General features: G+C 25.8%; 2 protein-coding genes across 2 annotated transcripts; both read right to left on the bottom strand.

The window, feature by feature from the left end:
- Positions 1-1,411: 1,411 nt before the first annotated feature.
- On the bottom strand, positions 1,412-5,858 carry LOC126846266 (uncharacterized). Its single transcript, XM_050585552.1, has 6 exons — positions 5,823-5,858; positions 5,243-5,320; positions 4,434-4,496; positions 4,241-4,276; positions 2,575-2,754; positions 1,412-1,526 (listed from the first exon to the last, which is right to left on the bottom strand). The coding sequence occupies exons 1-6, from the start codon at positions 5,856-5,858 to the stop codon at positions 1,419-1,421; spliced, it is 501 nt and encodes a 166-aa protein (XP_050441509.1). The 3' UTR covers positions 1,412-1,418.
- A 1,969-nt stretch (positions 5,859-7,827) lies between these two features.
- On the bottom strand, positions 7,828-15,918 carry LOC126846679 (uncharacterized). The gene is made up of 12 exons (XM_050586400.1): positions 15,756-15,918; positions 14,668-14,748; positions 13,713-13,784; positions 13,293-13,328; positions 12,263-12,418; positions 10,972-11,040; positions 10,341-10,379; positions 10,129-10,173; positions 9,745-9,834; positions 9,158-9,238; positions 8,722-8,797; positions 7,828-7,986 (listed from the first exon to the last, which is right to left on the bottom strand). Exons 1-11 carry the CDS (start codon positions 15,876-15,878, stop codon positions 8,738-8,740), a joined length of 852 nt encoding a protein of 283 aa, XP_050442357.1. The 5' UTR covers positions 15,879-15,918; the 3' UTR covers positions 7,828-7,986; positions 8,722-8,737.
- Positions 15,919-18,464: the final 2,546 nt, after the last annotated feature.

The following is an 18,464-nucleotide window of genomic DNA, read 5'->3' as shown; positions in this document are numbered from 1 at the left end:
AATGAAAATCCCTTATTTATGATTATTTATTTTAGCTATACTTATTATAACTTATTCATGTTACCTGTAACTAGGATTTTAAAAGAGCCTAATTTACTTTTAAAACTCATGGCAACTGAAATTTAAAGTTCCTATTAGTCATTAAGATGTGTATTAAATTTTCTAAAAAACACTCAATAACTTTTACAATTTTTTATTTAACACTTATCTAGCCGTTTCTTACATAATTGGGTAAAAAGTAATAGGATGTTTTAATGAGGTCTACTAAACCTAGAGAAGAGGGAGAGGGGTTTATATAAAAATAGTGATCTGTAGTCTATAAGACGTATATTCTACTTCGATAGATAGAAAAAGAAATATCTAAGTGGCGTCCAACATCCCAACGGTATAATTTAATTTTTACAGCTTGCTAAATTTAAATTTGGTGTTATATTAATAACTGATCTCTTGAGAAAAACGAATTTCAGACCCCTTCTTTAATTTCACCTTTAACATTAAATTTTATAATAAAATTTGTCTTCGCTATCTTCGCCACAATATCATCATGATCATTGTCATTATCATCAGTCATGTAAACTAGCTATAATATTATAATACTATTTCCGTAGTATTCATTTTTTTTAAAATTATTTTTCTTTAGTAATTTGTATATTACCTATTAATGGACGTGATACGACCTATTTATCAAGGACGCAATTTTTCGCAAAATCTTAATTTATAGCTTAAACTATAGTGGAATTTCTATAGGATAATTTAGGATAATTTTTTTTCACTTCAAAACTGCTTTAGAAAAGACAAAATTTACGAGGTCAATATTCAAACTATAATTAAATTATATAACTAGTTGTAACTTCAGTCAAATTTTTTTAACACTTTTTATTTTCAATAGCCTCATAAAAAAAATCACATGGACAAATTCGGGCCAAAATAAATTAACCTTTTAAACATTTGTTTTCTCAAGTACTAATCGCATACGATTTGTGATCGATATAGATTTAAGATTCTCTTCCAGGAAATCGATGTTTGTATAAAATGAACTGTCAAAAAATTAATTACAAAACACTGTCAATTCAATTATATACCATTTATTAAATTGTAATTCACCAAAGAAAATTATAATTTGTACTATATTAATATATATATATATATATATATATATATATATATAATATAAAATATATAGTTTAATAACATAAATATAAACCCATAATAATAACTGTAAATACCGAAATCAAAACATTAAAATAATTTAAATTAACTGCAATGCAATAGTTTTATTTTATCAACCTAAAGTAGGTTACCGACATGACAACCTACATGTTGAACATAAATCATAATATAAAGTTCTAATAAAAATAATAGAATGTCATTAATCGATTTTGAACAATTATCTATTACATTTTAAATAGTTGTTCAATTTAATTAAATGGTCTTGCTTGCTGTACCGCTTGACTGTTCGGTTCACCATCATCATAATCAAAAGGATTGTACCTCTTAGTTGTTACAGTTTGTTCAATCCAATTATCCTGTAAGTAAGAAAATATTTTTAAACATTATTATTTAAATAGTAAACTAATGATTTAAACATAAATTTAAAAGTAATTCATTGTATATGTAATAATATTTCATAAAGAGGACACCAAACACGTGTTTATAGTGCGTTAGTATTTCAACTGTTAAGTCTTCAGAGCCTAAGAATCCAAAGCGCTTTAGGTGCCATGCCAGACCGAGAATATAATATATATATAAACTATTTTTATATAATTATTTGTAATAAAGATGCTTATATATGATACTAAGGTTTTTGTAAAAAAGGATTTATCGTAAGTTCCTTTCCTTTGTAGGATTTTCGCAGCTTAGTTATAGAACTATACACTATCTGTTCTATAACCGTCTAATCGAACCATTAACCAAGAAAATATCTTAGACCGTCATATAATTAGTTTGAAAGCTTTATATTTTGATACAATTTTTGCGGGAAAATAAATACATTTTAGTTTAGAAGTATAGTCATAAAGGATATTCAATAAAATATATTTTATTTGTGCACTGTCTGACTTATTAGTAAACAGTTACAAGAATTCCACAGACTAGTTAAAACAATTTAACATCCCTTCTCAATAGTATTAGGTAAATTCGAATTTTAATTTTTTTTTTTTTTTAATATAAATTTAGTGTAATAAAACCACCCTATGCCGCCATTTTTGTTGTGCATCTTCTGATTGTGAGTTATCAACGTTAAGTGTATTTGCAATAACCAGTAGGTATAGATAACAAATGTAATGACTTCATTAATTATTGAGAAGTTCTGTGGAATCTAACGTTGGCAATTTTGTAATTCAGTTTAAGTGTACTACTTATCGTTTGTACAGATTAAAAGTTTACATGCGCGTTAGGTTAGGTTATATGGCGTTTATAAACATAAACTAATTAATAACATGTTATCTAACATGATATATGTAAAAATAAATTACAACATAAAGATAAATGTATCTTATTCGTTATTCGATCAAAAATTAATATAAAAATATAGGCTAAATCTTATTTCAAAATAATGCATTTCTTATTGTATACCTGATCCAATTGCACAAGGTCATTTGGTAGCGTACCATTATCTGCTAATACATCTGGCATACCATCTGTTAATAAGTCTGGCGTATTCGTAATATATTCTGCATGTATATCAGTTGTTTTTGTATATGTGCACCAAATTTTTACTTCTGCATTGATAATTTTTTGTTGTGAAAATGATTCCTTAATTTAACAAAAAATGTATAACATAATATGATATTATAATTTTAAAACAAGACAATTTTAAAGGCAACATATTACAATATTATTATTGATAATAATATTTGTTTTGTTTATGGTTTACATTATAACACTCTTTAAAGTAGAATAGCAACTTATATAAAATTTAATTTACCTGTTAAATGCCTGATGATATAATGAAAATTATCACTGATCGATAGCCGGTTTCAAATAATTACTTGTTTAGTTATTAACATTTTAAGTTACTATTAGAAAAAAAGGGTGAACTGTACAAATCAATGTATAAACCAAGAAGTATTTTATCTAATACTACTTATCAATCAGTCATTATTTTCATTGCATCATTCTACATAACATACATAAATCAAATTTATAAAATGCCTTTGGAAATATTAAAATTTACTCACTAGAACTACTTTTGTTCATTCAGTATAATAACACTTTTACTTAAACAATGTTTTTGTAATTTTTAAATAATTATTTAATGACAAAAAAAATGTAATATTAAAAACGTGTACCTGTATAAGAAATAATATAAGCTTAAAATCATTTTATTTTTTATAAACAGATAAATTATAAAAATAGCTATTTAATAATATCAGTTAAAGTTAGTCTAATTGAGTTAGAGTTAAAGTTAAATTCAGTCTAATTGTTTCAGTAATCTAGACGAGTTAGAACAGTTTTTAGTAAAGACAACAATATCTTTTAAAACTATCAAATTAAGACGAAAATAATATAAGACATTTAGTATAATTTTTGTTTATACTTATACGAGTTATAAGACATCTTACTCTGATAAATATACATATAAAGATATACATATCCGGAAAACTAATCCGTTATATTTCAGCTCTTGTTTATATATTATTAAACTAATAATTATCATTCTCTATCGCATTCAACCACTTTTTTCGGTCATCCTCTTCCCCACTTTTTCTTTCTCCTCCTGAGTTTGTTTTCATCGAAATTCTTACTGCTTCCGATTCCTCTCTCCTCAAAATATGCCCAAACCATCTCAGTCTATTTTCTCTCATTTTGACTGCTGTCAAAGCCACACCTATAGGCTACTTCTTACGTATGTTTTCCTTATCTTATCCTTTCTGGTCACTTCAATCGTCACCTAAGTATTCTCATCTCTACTACACTCACTCTCTGTTCAATTTTCTATTTACTACCCAACACTCCAAAACTATACAACATAGTCGGTCTCCCTCCACTCTAGTAGAACTTATCTTTAAGTTTCATTTGAACTTTCTTGTTACATAAATCCCCGAACGCTTCTTTCCGCACTTGGAGAGTCTCTTATGTTAAATTAATCACCCTGTTTATATTATATTATAAACTATAGCAATGCTATCATCATCAGCGATCACAACAGATTAAGAGAGTAAAAAGTAAATCATATATTTTTTTTTGTGAAAGGGTATTTTTTAATATTTTATTATTTAACTAAGCAATATTATCTTACCTTTAAAGCCTTATAACTTTGATAGTAATATTCAGCCTTAAACATAAGTTTAATACATTTACTATTTACACAGTACAATTACTTCATAAATATAATGCTATATACATATATATTTAGGGTTAAGTAAACAGTTTTGGCGTAGATTTTGATTGAAGCATACATAGTACAGGTTGTATTGTTGTTTATAATTTACCTTTCGATTTTGTTTAGCTGTTTCATCTTCTTGTGGAATCTTTGGCAACTCAGGTACGAAACTCTATAAATATTTAAACATATATTCAGTTATAAATCATTAATACTATTGCTGTTAAAGAACTTCAGATATTTTATAGAAATGCGTTTTGTCAGTTAAACAAAATTATTAGATACCTAAGCTAAAAATGTGTTGATAACTTAAATTATTCAAATTTTGCGTTTACTACAGAACGTGCGCCAAAGTACAACTAGAAAATATAAAACTAGCAAAGAGGAGACCGTCTATTGATAAAATGTCTCACAAGGAAACGCTTCGATGTTATCCATAACCAAAGGCGCCCATACGAAGGGTAGTATAATATTATTGACAAGCAACTACATTTATATTATTTTAGACCATACCCAACATTAACTAAATTTAAGTTGCCCTCATTCGATTTTCAATCAAAAATACCTACTACTCATTTACTAAAAATCGTTTTAATATTTTAATATTTATATTATACATCTTACGAAACTGCAGTTATAACTTTTGAAAAGTCGTAAATATACACTAAATAGACAAATAAAAAACTCCAGGCGAGCAAACTTGAACAATAATAAATCTTCTTTTCAATTTGGCTTTCTGACTACATATTAAATTAATTCATACTATTATACATATGCATTATAACCATTAAATGGATTACCCATAGCAAAAAATGTTATCTTATGTTACTGTAATACTAGTAAGTAATGTAAAAAGTCATGTATAAAATATAATATAAATTGCTTTTCCAACAGCTTTTATTGTATAAGACTATTTACCAGTTCTTTTTTTTTTTCAGCGTGTGGTATTATATTTCTCTTCTGAGGTCTAGACGTTACAGGATCATCGTCGTCACCCTGGAATAATAATTAAAAATATGATTTCAGTAATTATCAAAAAGATAACATGGCATTTTATAATGTCAATTTCAGTAAAAAATATTGTTTCATAACAAATAGTTCTACTTAGAGTCGGTTTGGCTTTTTAATGAGACGTAATATTGTGTTATTAAAACCTATAATATACAATAGCTCCTAAATATTATAAACTTATTTTATATTATTAAATGATAAGAGTATTATATAATATACAAATTTAAATATAAAGGCTTTAATACTTAAGGGCCAACAATCTTTAGTAAATTATATTCATGTGTTGTCATAAAAAAGGACATTTTGTTTAGAGCACTTATTACATTTGTTCTTAGTGTTCTTAGCACACCCCTAAAGTAACTTATAATTTCGCTAATGGCTATAAATATTTAATTAGTTATTGAAAATAATTAACTTGCAAAAACAAAACATTTTAAATGTAATTACCAGAGTAGCGCTGCTATTGAAACAACCAAGTAGTCCTGACCCTGCTATTGTTTGTATCGTGAAATTTAGAAAACATATTAGGAATATAACACTTTTGAAATGCATCATCCTCTAAAATGTATAGAACAAATGTGTGTGGTATTATAAGACGTATACAACCTCTGGCTGTAAAATTTAAATCAACTATGCTCAAAAAACATATTTTGTACAAAGCTGCTCTTTTACCTTTAGAAATAAAAAAAAAACATAGACAAAATACATTAAGTTTAATAAAAACAATTTAATGTTATTACATCATGTGTTTGAGAATCGAACAAACAGCACTGTATAGTTTTCATGTGTGTTTTTTCTTAAAACAATACAAATTATTCTCGCACAAAAACATATTCACGCAGATTTAAAGAATAAAAATGTTTGTAGGCGTATGCATCCCGTTTAAAAAGCTCTTGACATTTTACTCAGTTATACATTTATTAATATAATTTACGGAATTTTCTTTTTTTTTATTAATTAACAAACTAGCTATGTAATTCATTATGAAATAAATCTATATGAGAGCAATTTAAATATTTTATACATAGTCCATTACAATATAATTATACTTAGGTGTTGAGCCTCGACGCAAAGCTAAAAAGTATTAGTTTTATTTCCTATTGACACTCTTAATCTCTACACACATTCATTTATAACACTCCTCTTGACTCAGCCTTGCGGGCTGCCTTCATGTCCAGTTCGAGTTGAAGACAGACATCGGCGTTGGATTTTCTACAAAATGTTCATACTTAAAAGACGCATAGTAATCATCATTAAAATGAAAATCCGTTTTTATGATTATTTATTGATTGTTATCTTCTTCTTATCTTCTTAGTTAAATTGTATAGCAGTTGAGTTAAAAAAAAATAATTATCTTATTTAAAAAAATATATTTAAATATATGTTACGTAGGCCCAACGTTGGCTGTAAACGGGTAGAACGCAAAGTGGTAAGTATCTTAAATAAACTAGATAATATCATCTCTAGTTATGATGTTATGAATGTTCATTTATGTCGAAAATTAGTTGGTGAAAATAGAGCACAAGTGAAGATCGGAGTGGGATATACTTGCACGTATTTCTAATTAAATTTTTTTTATCATTTAGTGGTAGTGTTCTAAAGTTTATAGGAATTTTAAATATAGTACTAAATTATTAACTAAAAAATACACAATACCATTTAAGTCTAATTTAAATTCAATTTAAATAAATAATTAAATATTTAAAAAAAATATTAAATTTTTTATTTTAATTATAATTAGATAAATTTGCTGAAAATGTTGACTTATCGATAAACAGTTTTGGACAATTTATTTTTAAGTCTTAAAAGTTGAAACGAGATTTTGAGTGCGGTTGAGTAATGCACACAAAAATAAAAAAAACTAAATAAACCACCCTTCTTTCCGTCATAAGTTTCACACTTTAATATCTTTAAAACAAATGATCGAAAAAGAAATATCTAGGCGACAACTATCCTCCCTAATAGTAATCTCGAATCAAAACGGGGGAGAGGGGAAAAATTACCTAGATTTAATTTAAGAAAGTTTCAAAATCTAAATCTAATAATCAACCCATTATTAAGAAAATAACTCTTATTTAATTAACTTTATCTGTATCATAGGGTTTTATTTTTTTCATATCTGTTGGATATATACTACAGGATTAGTGAACTACAATAATTGCTTTTGATACAGTTTTTATGCAGTCTACTAAATCGTCCCTAGTTGTAACTACAGTAAAATTGTTTTAAAACTTTATTATTTTCAATAGCCTCATAACAAAAATCACATCGATAAATTCGGGCCTAAATAAATTAACCTTTTAAACATTTGTTTTCTCAAGTACCAATCGCATACGATTTGTGATCGATATAGATTTAGGATTCTCTTGGAGGAAATCGATACTTGTATAATATGAACTGTTAAAATAAGGATTACAAAACAATGTCAATTCAATTATATACCATTTATTAAATTATAATTCACCAAAAAAAATTATAGTTAGTACTATATATTAAACATAAATATAAACCCATAATAATATTTGTAAAATACCGAAATCAAAACATTAAAATAATTTTAATTTTAATTTTATAATTATTACTTTTATATAATAGCAATACAGAATTAATGAACAACGAATTTTATCTATTTTCTATTATTTTTTCAACACCTGTAACAGCAAATAAGATTTATCAATTACTCAAATATTCGGACATAACAAATTGTGATGACATTGAGAATAAAATTCAACGCTTTTGAATAATACTTTTTTTTTAAAAAGCACCTCAGAATTGTAATGTTGTTTAATTTTTTAATAAAGTATTGTTTTTCAGAATTTTACTAGAAACGGTACTTCGTATTATTATTGATGTCAGTGTATAAAAAAATGTATAATGAAAAATTAAATACAATAATCTGGATTTTTCTTAAAAAATTACTTTTTGGCTTTCATCATATTTTTGCATCATTAATGATGATTTTAACCAACTATTCTTTCTATAAGTAACTAAAGTAAACTAGAACTAAATATCTAGAACTAAACTAGAACTATATCACTATATTACAATGAAAATATCGATAAGGTATTAATTACAGGAATATTGAGACTGCTAAAATTTACATTATTTTTTATAACAATAACTTGATTGAAAACTATAAATAACATATATTCTTATAGCTTCACTGAGTTCGAACTTTTATAAAATAAAAAATGTCAATTGAATTGTATGCGTTTTAGAAGTTATAATGATATTATTCCAGAAACATTATATGTATATGGTTGACTTCAAAATGAGTGAGAGGCCCCTTCCTTCCTGCGACTATACTCTATACTACTGTATTTGACACTTTTAACGTACATGGTTTTAACGTGTGTTTTAAACAAAAAATAACCTTCTCGTCTTACCATTTTATTACTACTACTATAGTTTGGGCATCGGATTCATATTGCTTTGAGGTTGAAGCTGATAAGGAATAGTAGCCTGAAACATAAAACTACAAATATACTACAATGTATATGGTGCAATAATTTTATTTTATAAATCTAAAGCAGAGATATTCTTCATTTCAAATATGAAACAAAAATATATGGAAACAGGCAGTCATTTTTAAATGACAACCTATATGTTTAACATAAATGATAATAATAATAAGTTCTAATAAAAACTTTGGAATGTCATTAATCGATTTTGAGAAATTATCAAAAGCAAATTATTTAAAGCAATTTAAAATAAAATATCGTATTGTTACACTCCACCTATCCTTCCGCCTATTCTTTAAGATATTTTACATTATATTTAAAATAATTGTTCAATTTAATTAAATGGTCTTTCTTGCTGTACCGCTTGACTGTTCGGTTCACCATCATCATAATCAAAAGGATTGTATCTCTTGGTTGTTATAGTTTGTTCAATCCAATTATCCTGTAATTAGGAAAATATTTTTAAACATTATTATTATATAGTGAACTTATAATTTGTACTATATTAATATATATACAATATATAGTTTAATAACATAAATATAAACCCATAATAATAATTGTAAAATACCGAAATCAAAACATTAAAATAATTTAAATTAACTGCAATGCAATAATTTTATTTTGTTAACCTAAAGTAGGTTTATAATATTTTAGGTTTCTTGGTTTCAAATATGAAACAAAAATATATGGAAACAAGCGATCGTTTCTACCGACATGACAACCTACATGTTGAACATAAATCATAATATAAAGTTCTAAAAAAAATAATAGAATGTCATTAATCGATTTTAAACAATTATCGTCAACTTGAAAGCAAATCAATTTATAATAATATAGCGTATTGTTACACTCCACCTCTCCTTCCGCCTATTATCTAATACATTACATACAATACATTATCTATTACATTTTAAATAGTTGTTCAATTTAATTAAATGATCTTACTTGCTGTACCACTTTACTGTTGGGTTCACCATCATCATACTCAAAAGGATTGTACCTCTTAGTTGTTACAGTTTGTTCAATCCAATTATCCTGTAATTAGGAAAATATTCTAAATTTTTTGAAGCCCGAAAATCTAAAATCGAAAGCAACTTATAGTCGAAGTAAGAGTTTTCTTTTTTAAATTTTTATCAGAACATTTTGCATAGGTACACAGTTTTACACTGTAATTATCTTATAGCTTTTTTAAGAGACTTAAATAGCGTCTTTTTAAACATCCGGACTTTCGAATTCCCATCACTCGTTAAAATAGTAGAATGTTGATATATTATACGTTTTAGCCAAAATTAAATAAAATCTCATATCGTTAAGGACATATCGTCTTACCGGGAGTGGTTCTCTGGGGACTACTGCGGGGGCAAGATCAGACATCTGAAAGTATATTTAAAAAATACATTAAATTATAATACAATAGTTATTATAATAATATCAGTTTTCATAGAGCAATACATGACAAAAAAAAATCATTGGACATTTTATTACTTAATTCTAAATTACAATTAGCGGTTGAAGATAAAAATGTTATAAAAATACTTTACCTTATCAGTTTTAACCATTACATCTAAAACACTAGTACCCTAAAACATGTGTAAAATAATTCATTTTAATTCTATTAAAACATATGAAATATTAAAATTTTAAGAAATTATTTTAAGATATTGTACAAAAATAGAATACTCCACACTTAAGCAAGGCTATAGTCTCGTGAACAAATTGTATTTGGACGTTATATTTTCCAAAATTAACTACATATTAACTATTGTACTTTAAAGTTTTGTTATGATCATGTTTTATCAATTGAAATAAATACTGATACAAATAGAGTAGGAAGAAAAGAATAATCTTATAGTGAAGCAACATTTAAATGAGCCATACTGTCATTGCAAGGTTACGTGTGTCAAAAAAAGAATGGTAAATAATAAGTAAGCTAGATTTATTTTCTGGTTAGGTAAAAAAAATATTTTAGTGTTACTAGTTGTTTATTATGCCTTGTAGCATTGATTGTAAATAGTCTTAAAAAAAAATGTGATTCTACTGTTGTGTTTTTATGCATCTTACTTTATCGCACAAATAAACTAGTTCTTAGAATGTAAAATTCAATGATTTATCAAAAAATAAATAAAAATATCAGTATCATTATTTATTATTTAAAATACAATTTAGTATTACCTTATTTGTATTTCCATCCGAAATGAAATCATCATTATTTAGATCTATCAAATCTGTATTTGATATTCCCTGTAAAATAGTATAATTAAATCGCTGAATTATTTTTGACTAATTAGTAGTAAATAGCAGGAACCTCTTTAGCGTATAAGTAACCACAACTTTCTTTTTTGTTGTATAACGTAATTTAAATAACTATACTCGTTTTTTACATACACTAATGGAGCCAACCTGTGTGTCACGTGTAAATGGGAAAGGTTAGAGGTATCGGATCTATCCCTAGAGTTACAACTATTTTGTTATTGTTAAAGTAAAAATTAAACCAGTATATTTTTATCATTTCACCTTACTGTAACAATTGGTTTGAAATCATTATATTTTGATATTAAAATGTGTGCTAAAAAAATTGTACACACCTCCATAAATAGTATTAGGCATATTGAATTAAAAAATTATTTCAATATACACATATAGCATAAGAAAACCACCTTATGTCACCATTTTATTTATGTATCGTCTGTATAAATTGCCAATTTCATTCCTTAATTAACTATCGAGAAGTTCTGTGGAAATGTAGTACAAGTCTACTACTTTGATTTAAGAATACTCAGATTCAAAGTTTACATATTATACATAAAATTGAGCTTCTGAGTACATGCGTACATTCTACTATCACAGAGGAATGGCTACACCGATTACGATACGAGTTTTAATGATATTAAATATTAATCTATGACGTCCGAATAGGGTTTTAGGCTATGTGACAATTTGTTAACTCATCCTTTAAAACCACCAATTTTGTAATATTATAATCGATAAAATGTGTTTATGGAGAAGTATTTAGTTCAAAGCGAAATGACTATAAACAAACTTTAATACCGCAAAAAAGAGAAGACCTTTAACTTAAATTTGTTTTAAAACACTTAAATTATAACTTAAATACAAGCACTTAATTAAATAAAAAATTACAGAATAAAAATATAAATTGTGAATTTTTGGTAAATAATATGAGAAAACCGACGAGAGAACCTAAATAAAGTTGTCCTTATTTCAAACATGTAAAAAAAAAAGTCTGCGATTATTATTTAACCGATAATAGAGAATATGCGTAGCTGTATTTAGATGATTTTTTTTCTACATCGCTTTTGAAGATAAATTAACTACAAAAAGAGTACTAAATACTGAACTAACAATTCCAAACCACAGTTTAACCTTTAAATTAAAATTTTGCAAAACATTTTTATAAAATATTAGGTAAATTTTATTTTAAAATAATCAATTTCTTAATTCATACCTGATCCAATTTCTCAGAGTCTTTTTTTGGCGTACTATCTGTTGATAAATCTGCCGTATTCATATATTGTTCATTTACATCGGTTGCTGTTTTATATGTACACGTAATGTTTACTTTTCGTCTGGCACCACTAATATTAACTTTTGAAAATGATGCCTGAATTTTTAAAAACCATTTTAATCATAATATGACAATTTTAAATGAGACATATTATTATATTATTAATTATAATAATATAATTTTTGTTTATTGTTTATGTTATAATACTTATTAAGGTAGAATAGCAAATTATATAATATAATGTTAAAAGCGAGATGATGTAATACAAATTATCACTGGCAGATAGCCAGTCTCGAAATTTAACTTGTTGAGTTATAACTTTTTAAATCACTGTTTGGAAAAAGGGTGAACTACATAAGTACTTTAAACAGTAACTCACCTTTCCTCTTTGACTATAGATTTACGGGATTATATTATATTTGATTATAGATTACAGGATTTTAATGAATAAATTAAAATTAATAATAAAAAGTTACAGTCTACTAAAGCCTAACGGCTAAAATGATAAAACATGAAACATAGGCTTTAGCCTTCTGGCTTCTGTATGGTGATTATGTCTGATCTAAAATCTCCTTGCGATTTATGATTTATACTTTAGTATCGCAATTAAGAGTCATTTTCGGGCTGGGGGCCAAGGCTAAAGTATGTTTCAAGCTAAGAATACTGTATGATTCGTATACAGTCTACTGTTTTTTAATTTATTTAATAAACACCTATCTTCTCTGGCTACTTCAATCATCACCTTAGCATTCTCTTCTCCGCTACACTCACTCTATTTTCTATTTTTCTATTTAAGTACACTCCAAACTATACAACATAGTCGCTCTTATTATACTTCATGATATCGTCATCAGCAATCACAACATATTGAGAGAGTGAAAAGTGAATCATATTTATATAATATATCTTTTTTTTTTTTTTGAAAGGGTATTTTCTAATATTTTATTATTTAACTAAGCAATAATCATACTTTTAAATCCGCATAATTTTTAAAGTCTTCTGCAGTCTAAAACATGAGTGTATACATTTAATATTTACATAGTACAATTATTTAATAAATATAATTTTACATATATTATTAGGGTTATGTAAACAATCTTGGTGTAGGTTATGAAGCATAATATATATAGGACAAGTCGTATTGTTGCTTTACGCAAACTTGAATCAGAGCTCATTAGCCAACAAAAATTGTAAAATTTTGGCACCCCAAAATGCAACGGGCCGGTACTGGCTCTGATAAGTGGATGTTATATTATTATACAAGGTTGTTACAATATGTTGTTACAATAATGTATTTTATACCACTGCACCCTAACGTTGACTTATTTAATACATTACTATATACTAATATTATTACTTTTGAATAAATAAAATTACATTTATGAATTACCTTTAAAGATGCTATTTCTTTTGGATCTTCGTTTGGAATCTTTGGATACGAAAGTTGGATACTTCTTGGATTCTATATTCATAAATAAATAAACCTCGAGTAATACTAAAATGGAAATAGTGTTCTGTATTTAATTTTGACAATTGCATGGCTGAGCGAGATAAGGCGGATAAAGCTAATAACTAATAACGCATAATCGCCAGTTCGAATCTTGACTACAGGCGGGGACTCTCTTGGATGCTAACTTATTAGGTCGGTGGCTAGCTGTAAACCCAAAAAAACTGCTAAATCTAATAAAATAAACCTTCTGGGCCTCTACTTGGTATGGTTTAAAACAGATGTTAAACATGAAAAACATCTGTATTTAATTTATTTAAAGGTTTTTTTTTTTTGAAAACCTCAAAATTATGAAAATATAGTATTTAATTTAAAATTTCAACTGACAATTAAGTTGTTGTCTACAAAAAATTGGTTGTATAATATTGTTGATAAAAAAACACTTTATAGTATTATAGACTATATACCTATTATTAACCAAATTTAAGGTAACTTAATTTGATGCTCAATCAACAATACCCACGATTCATTTAATTAAATAATCTATAAAATTTTAGTTTCTTAGTACTTTCAATATTATCAAAAAGATGTATGTATTTTTTTTAAACATTTGTTTTAGACAAATCATTTTAATATAATATATGTAAAATTACAAAATTCTAGACGAGGGAACTTGAAGAGTAATAAATCTTCTGTTAATTAAACCACTGTTTAATAGTACAAAATATTTAAATATATCGTAATTTTATACATATGCAATATAACCCTTTTGCATAATACATTTCAAAACTATAATCGTATTATGTTACTGATATACTAATAGGTAATGTAAAAAGCCATGTATAAAATATAATACAAATTACATTTCCAACAGCTTAATTATTTAGAGACTATTTACCGGTTTATCTATTTTATTTGCAGAATATTTTATTTCGCTACTTTTCTTCTCGGGTGTATAAGCTGTACGATCAACGTCACCCTGGAATAATAATTAAAAGTATGATTTCATGAATTATTAAAAAAAGAACATGGTATTTTAAAATTTCAATTTCAGTGAAAAAATGTTGTTTAACCTACGTAGAGTTCATACGATATTCATGCAGTTCTACATGAAGTCTGTATAGCATAACACGTGGCCTTTTTTACTATTCTTTTTTAGTGAGACGTAATATTATGCTATTAACACCTTTGATATACAATAACTCTTATATATTACCTATTTAATGTTTATGGGTTTATAAGAATTACTTACTTAATTCGCTTACTAAGAATTATATCGACCTACTAACCACATAATATAATATTGTGTTTTGTTTAAAATTCAACCAATTGTGTTATTAATATCTTTAATATACAGTGACTCATATATACTATAAAACTTATATATTATTTAATATTAATATTTTATATAGTATTATATAGTATACAAATTTATAAAATAATTAACTTGCGAAAGCAAAGCATTTTCAAAGTAATTACCTTTGTATTTCTACCAGTGAAACAACCTGATAAATTAGGTAAACTTAAGTATTTTGACTTTTTTACTGCTATTGTTTGCATCGTGAAATTTAGAAAATATATTAGGAATATAATACTTTTTGTATGCATAATCCTCTAAAATGTATAGAACAAATTTGTATAATATTATAAAACTTATACAACTACTAGCTGTAAAATTAAAAACAACTATGCTCAAAACCTATATTTTTTAAAACGCTGATATTTTTCCTTTGGAAATCAATCAAACGTAGAAAAATAATATATAAAATTAAATAAACACTATTTACTCTTCCATTGCATCATGAGTTTGAAAATCGAACAGACAACACAGTCTAATTTACAAGTGTGTGTTTTGTTAAATCAATAAAAAATATTCTTGTACAATAATATGCGTTCACGCAGATTTAAGAATAAAAAATTGTAGCTCGTTAAAATTATTTTTCAAAATAATTAACTTGCAAAAGCAAAGCACTCCAATGTAATTACCATGGTAGATCCACCCTTGAAACAAGATAAAGGTAAATGAAAGAATCTTGACGTTCTTCCAGCTATTGTTTGCGTCGTGAAATTTAGAAAACATATTAGGAATATAATACTTTTTGAATGCATAATCCTCTTAAAATGTATAGAACAAATTTGTATGATATTATAAAACGTATACAACCTCTAGCTGTAAAATTAAAATCAACTATGAAATAACTAGAAATAAAAAAAAAAAATAAACAAAATACATTAAGTTTAAAAAAACAATTTAATGTCATTGTAATATGTGTTCGAGAAACGCACAAACAGCACTGTACAGTATGTATGTGTGTGTTTTGTTAAATCAATAAAAAATATTCTAGCACAATAATATGTTCACGCAGATTTAAAAATCAAAAATGTTCAGGTGGGTTTACATTTTACTCAATTACACATTTATTAATCATATTTACGGCGTTTTCAGGATATTTTAAACATTTAAGTTATACGTGGTAATTTACAACGTAATTATAATTGGCTTTTGGGCCTCGATACAAAGCTAAAAAGTATTGATTTTATTTCCTTATGACACTCTTAACTTCTACACACAACTATGTCTAACACTCCTACTGACTTAGTCTGATCTCGATACGAAGCGCAGGTTACCGTTATTATGTCAAGCTCCAGTTGAAGATAGGCATCGGCGTTGCATCTTTTCCAAAATCATATGAATGAAAATCCCGTATTAATGATTATTTATTGATTAATATCTTCTTAATAAAATTGTATATCAGTTAAGTAAAAAAAAATAATTATCAAATTAAAAAAAAAAATGTAATGAATTATACCTATATATTTAGTAAATAAATTAATTGTGAAATTTAATATAAATAAAACAGTATTTTTTTAAATTTAATATATTAAGGGAATTGCATGGGGTCTGTTTTATTTTTACATTTAGACCAAAAAGCCAGACAACATTTCGATTACTTAAGATGGTCCAATTTCAATTCTGTAAATACATACGAGTTGTTTGGCAACTTTACTAAATTATGTAGAAAGCAGATTTTGTTGTTTTTAGCTCTTTTTATGTTCAAAATTTGGTTTTAATTTTGAAAAAATTGCAAATTTAGCAAAGTTAGTAACTGCTCTTAATTTTTTATAAAAGATTTAGCCGGTGTTTAATTATAAGATTGGATATTATAAGACTGTAAAATACCAAAACCAAAACTTTAAAATCATTGAAATCTAAATGGTTTAGTTATAACTTTTATATATTTTAATATAGAATCAACGAACAATAAAATTCTAAAATCATTTAATTAATCGTTCAAAAATCTATTTTCTGTTCTTTTTTCAACACCTGTAACAACAAATACGATTTATTAATTACTCATATAATCACACACAACAAATCGTCATAAGAATAAAATTTAAAACTTTCGAATAATATTTTTATAAAGCGCCTCAAAACTGTAATATTTTTAACATTATTGATAAAGTATTGTTTCTTAGAATTGTACTAGAAACGATAATTCGTTTTATTGATGCCAGTGTAAAAAACATAATACAACTAAAAATTAAATACAAGAATCTGGTTATTTATTTAAAAAATTACCTTATGGCATCCATATTTTTGCTTGACTAATGATGATTTAACCCAACTCTTCTTCCTATAAGTAAATATATCACTATAGCACAATATAAATATTGTTAAGATAAATTACAGAGATTTTGGGACAGCCAAATTTACAGTATTTTTTCTAACAACAACTTATTATATATGAGCCGGCGAAAATGAAAGTGGCGTAAGTGACATTAAAGTTGTTTTGAGAAATAGAAGGTTTACGTTTTGTATTTCTGTAACTTTGTATAAACCAACGAAATTTAAGTGGCACTCTCTCGCGAACAAAGGCTCAACTTGTCTTACTTAACTTACTCCATTGACTAAATGACTCTTTTAGAGTGTACTAATATGCCCTAGCGATATTGCGGATTTTTAAAAAATTTGACTTACGTCACTTTCAATCTCACCGGCTCATGTATTGGAAACTACAAATAGCATATATTCTTATACCTTTACTGAGTTCGGACTTTTAAAAATTAAAAATTGATAATTAAAAACATTTTTGCACTTTAGAACGATATAATCGTATTATTCCAGAAATATTTTATATGGTTGACTTCAAAATGTATTAATTGACTTTTATTTTTATTTTTATTAGTTCAATATCTGTAGAGCTATCAGAGTATCGTACTAATAATTACTTTAACCAACTTTTTTTGTAGTCTTAACAATTAATTTCAGTTTATGCTTGGTAACGTTTATAATCCTAAAATGAATTAAACTTAACAATAAATTATGGATTTTTCATTCCTGAAATTTTTTTTTTCAATTTCTTATTGGAAACGTTAAAAAACTTTTAATAACATATTTTTTAAAATAGTTATATTTTAGTTCATACATTTGTAAAATAATTCTAAATAACATAGAATATAAAGTGGAGCATATTTAGCTAAAAACTAAAGTTTATACAAGATTTATTAAAACTTAATTATTTTATTCATTCAGAGGGTAAACTACTTTTTATTTATTCTAGTTTATTGAACTTTTTTATTTTTTCACTTATTTTTTTTCCTTGATACAGATTGCTCAAAGTTTCTTTGTCCCTCTATGATTTTTACCAAAGAAGTTATTTAAATTTTAAATGAACACCGTTTTGTATTTTTTTT

Source organism: Adelges cooleyi, unplaced genomic scaffold (assembly GCF_023614345.1).
Source record: "Adelges cooleyi isolate 19-005CV unplaced genomic scaffold, UGA_ACOO_1.1 ACOO_flye_CR_arks_rails_tigmint_CR_PRNA_9, whole genome shotgun sequence".
Taxonomy (NCBI): Eukaryota; Metazoa; Arthropoda; class Insecta; order Hemiptera; family Adelgidae; genus Adelges; species Adelges cooleyi.
The sequence above is the reverse complement of the archived record's forward strand: the minus strand, read 5'-3'. Positions and strand labels throughout refer to the sequence as shown.

Coding starts and splice junctions, on each gene's coding strand:
- LOC126846266 (XM_050585552.1), bottom strand. CDS start 5,858: ATGTTTTCTAAATTTCACGATACAAACAATAGCAGG. Junction 4,497..5,242: donor CTGAAAAAAAAAAAGAACTG/GTAAATAGTCTT, acceptor AAATATTTATAG/AGTTTCGTACCTGAGTTGCC. Junction 1,527..2,574: donor ACCTTGTGCAATTGGATCAG/GTATACAATAAG, acceptor TCTTACTTACAG/GATAATTGGATTGAACAAAC.
- LOC126846679 (XM_050586400.1), bottom strand. CDS start 15,878: ATGCATTCAAAAAGTATTATATTCCTAATATGTTTTCTAAATTTCACG. Junction 13,785..14,667: donor CAAATAAAATAGATAAACCG/GTAAATAGTCTC, acceptor TTATGAATATAG/AATCCAAGAAGTATCCAACT. Junction 8,798..9,157: donor GTGAACCGAACAGTCAAGCG/GTACAGCAAGAA, acceptor TTTATGTTTCAG/GCTACTATTCCTTATCAGCT.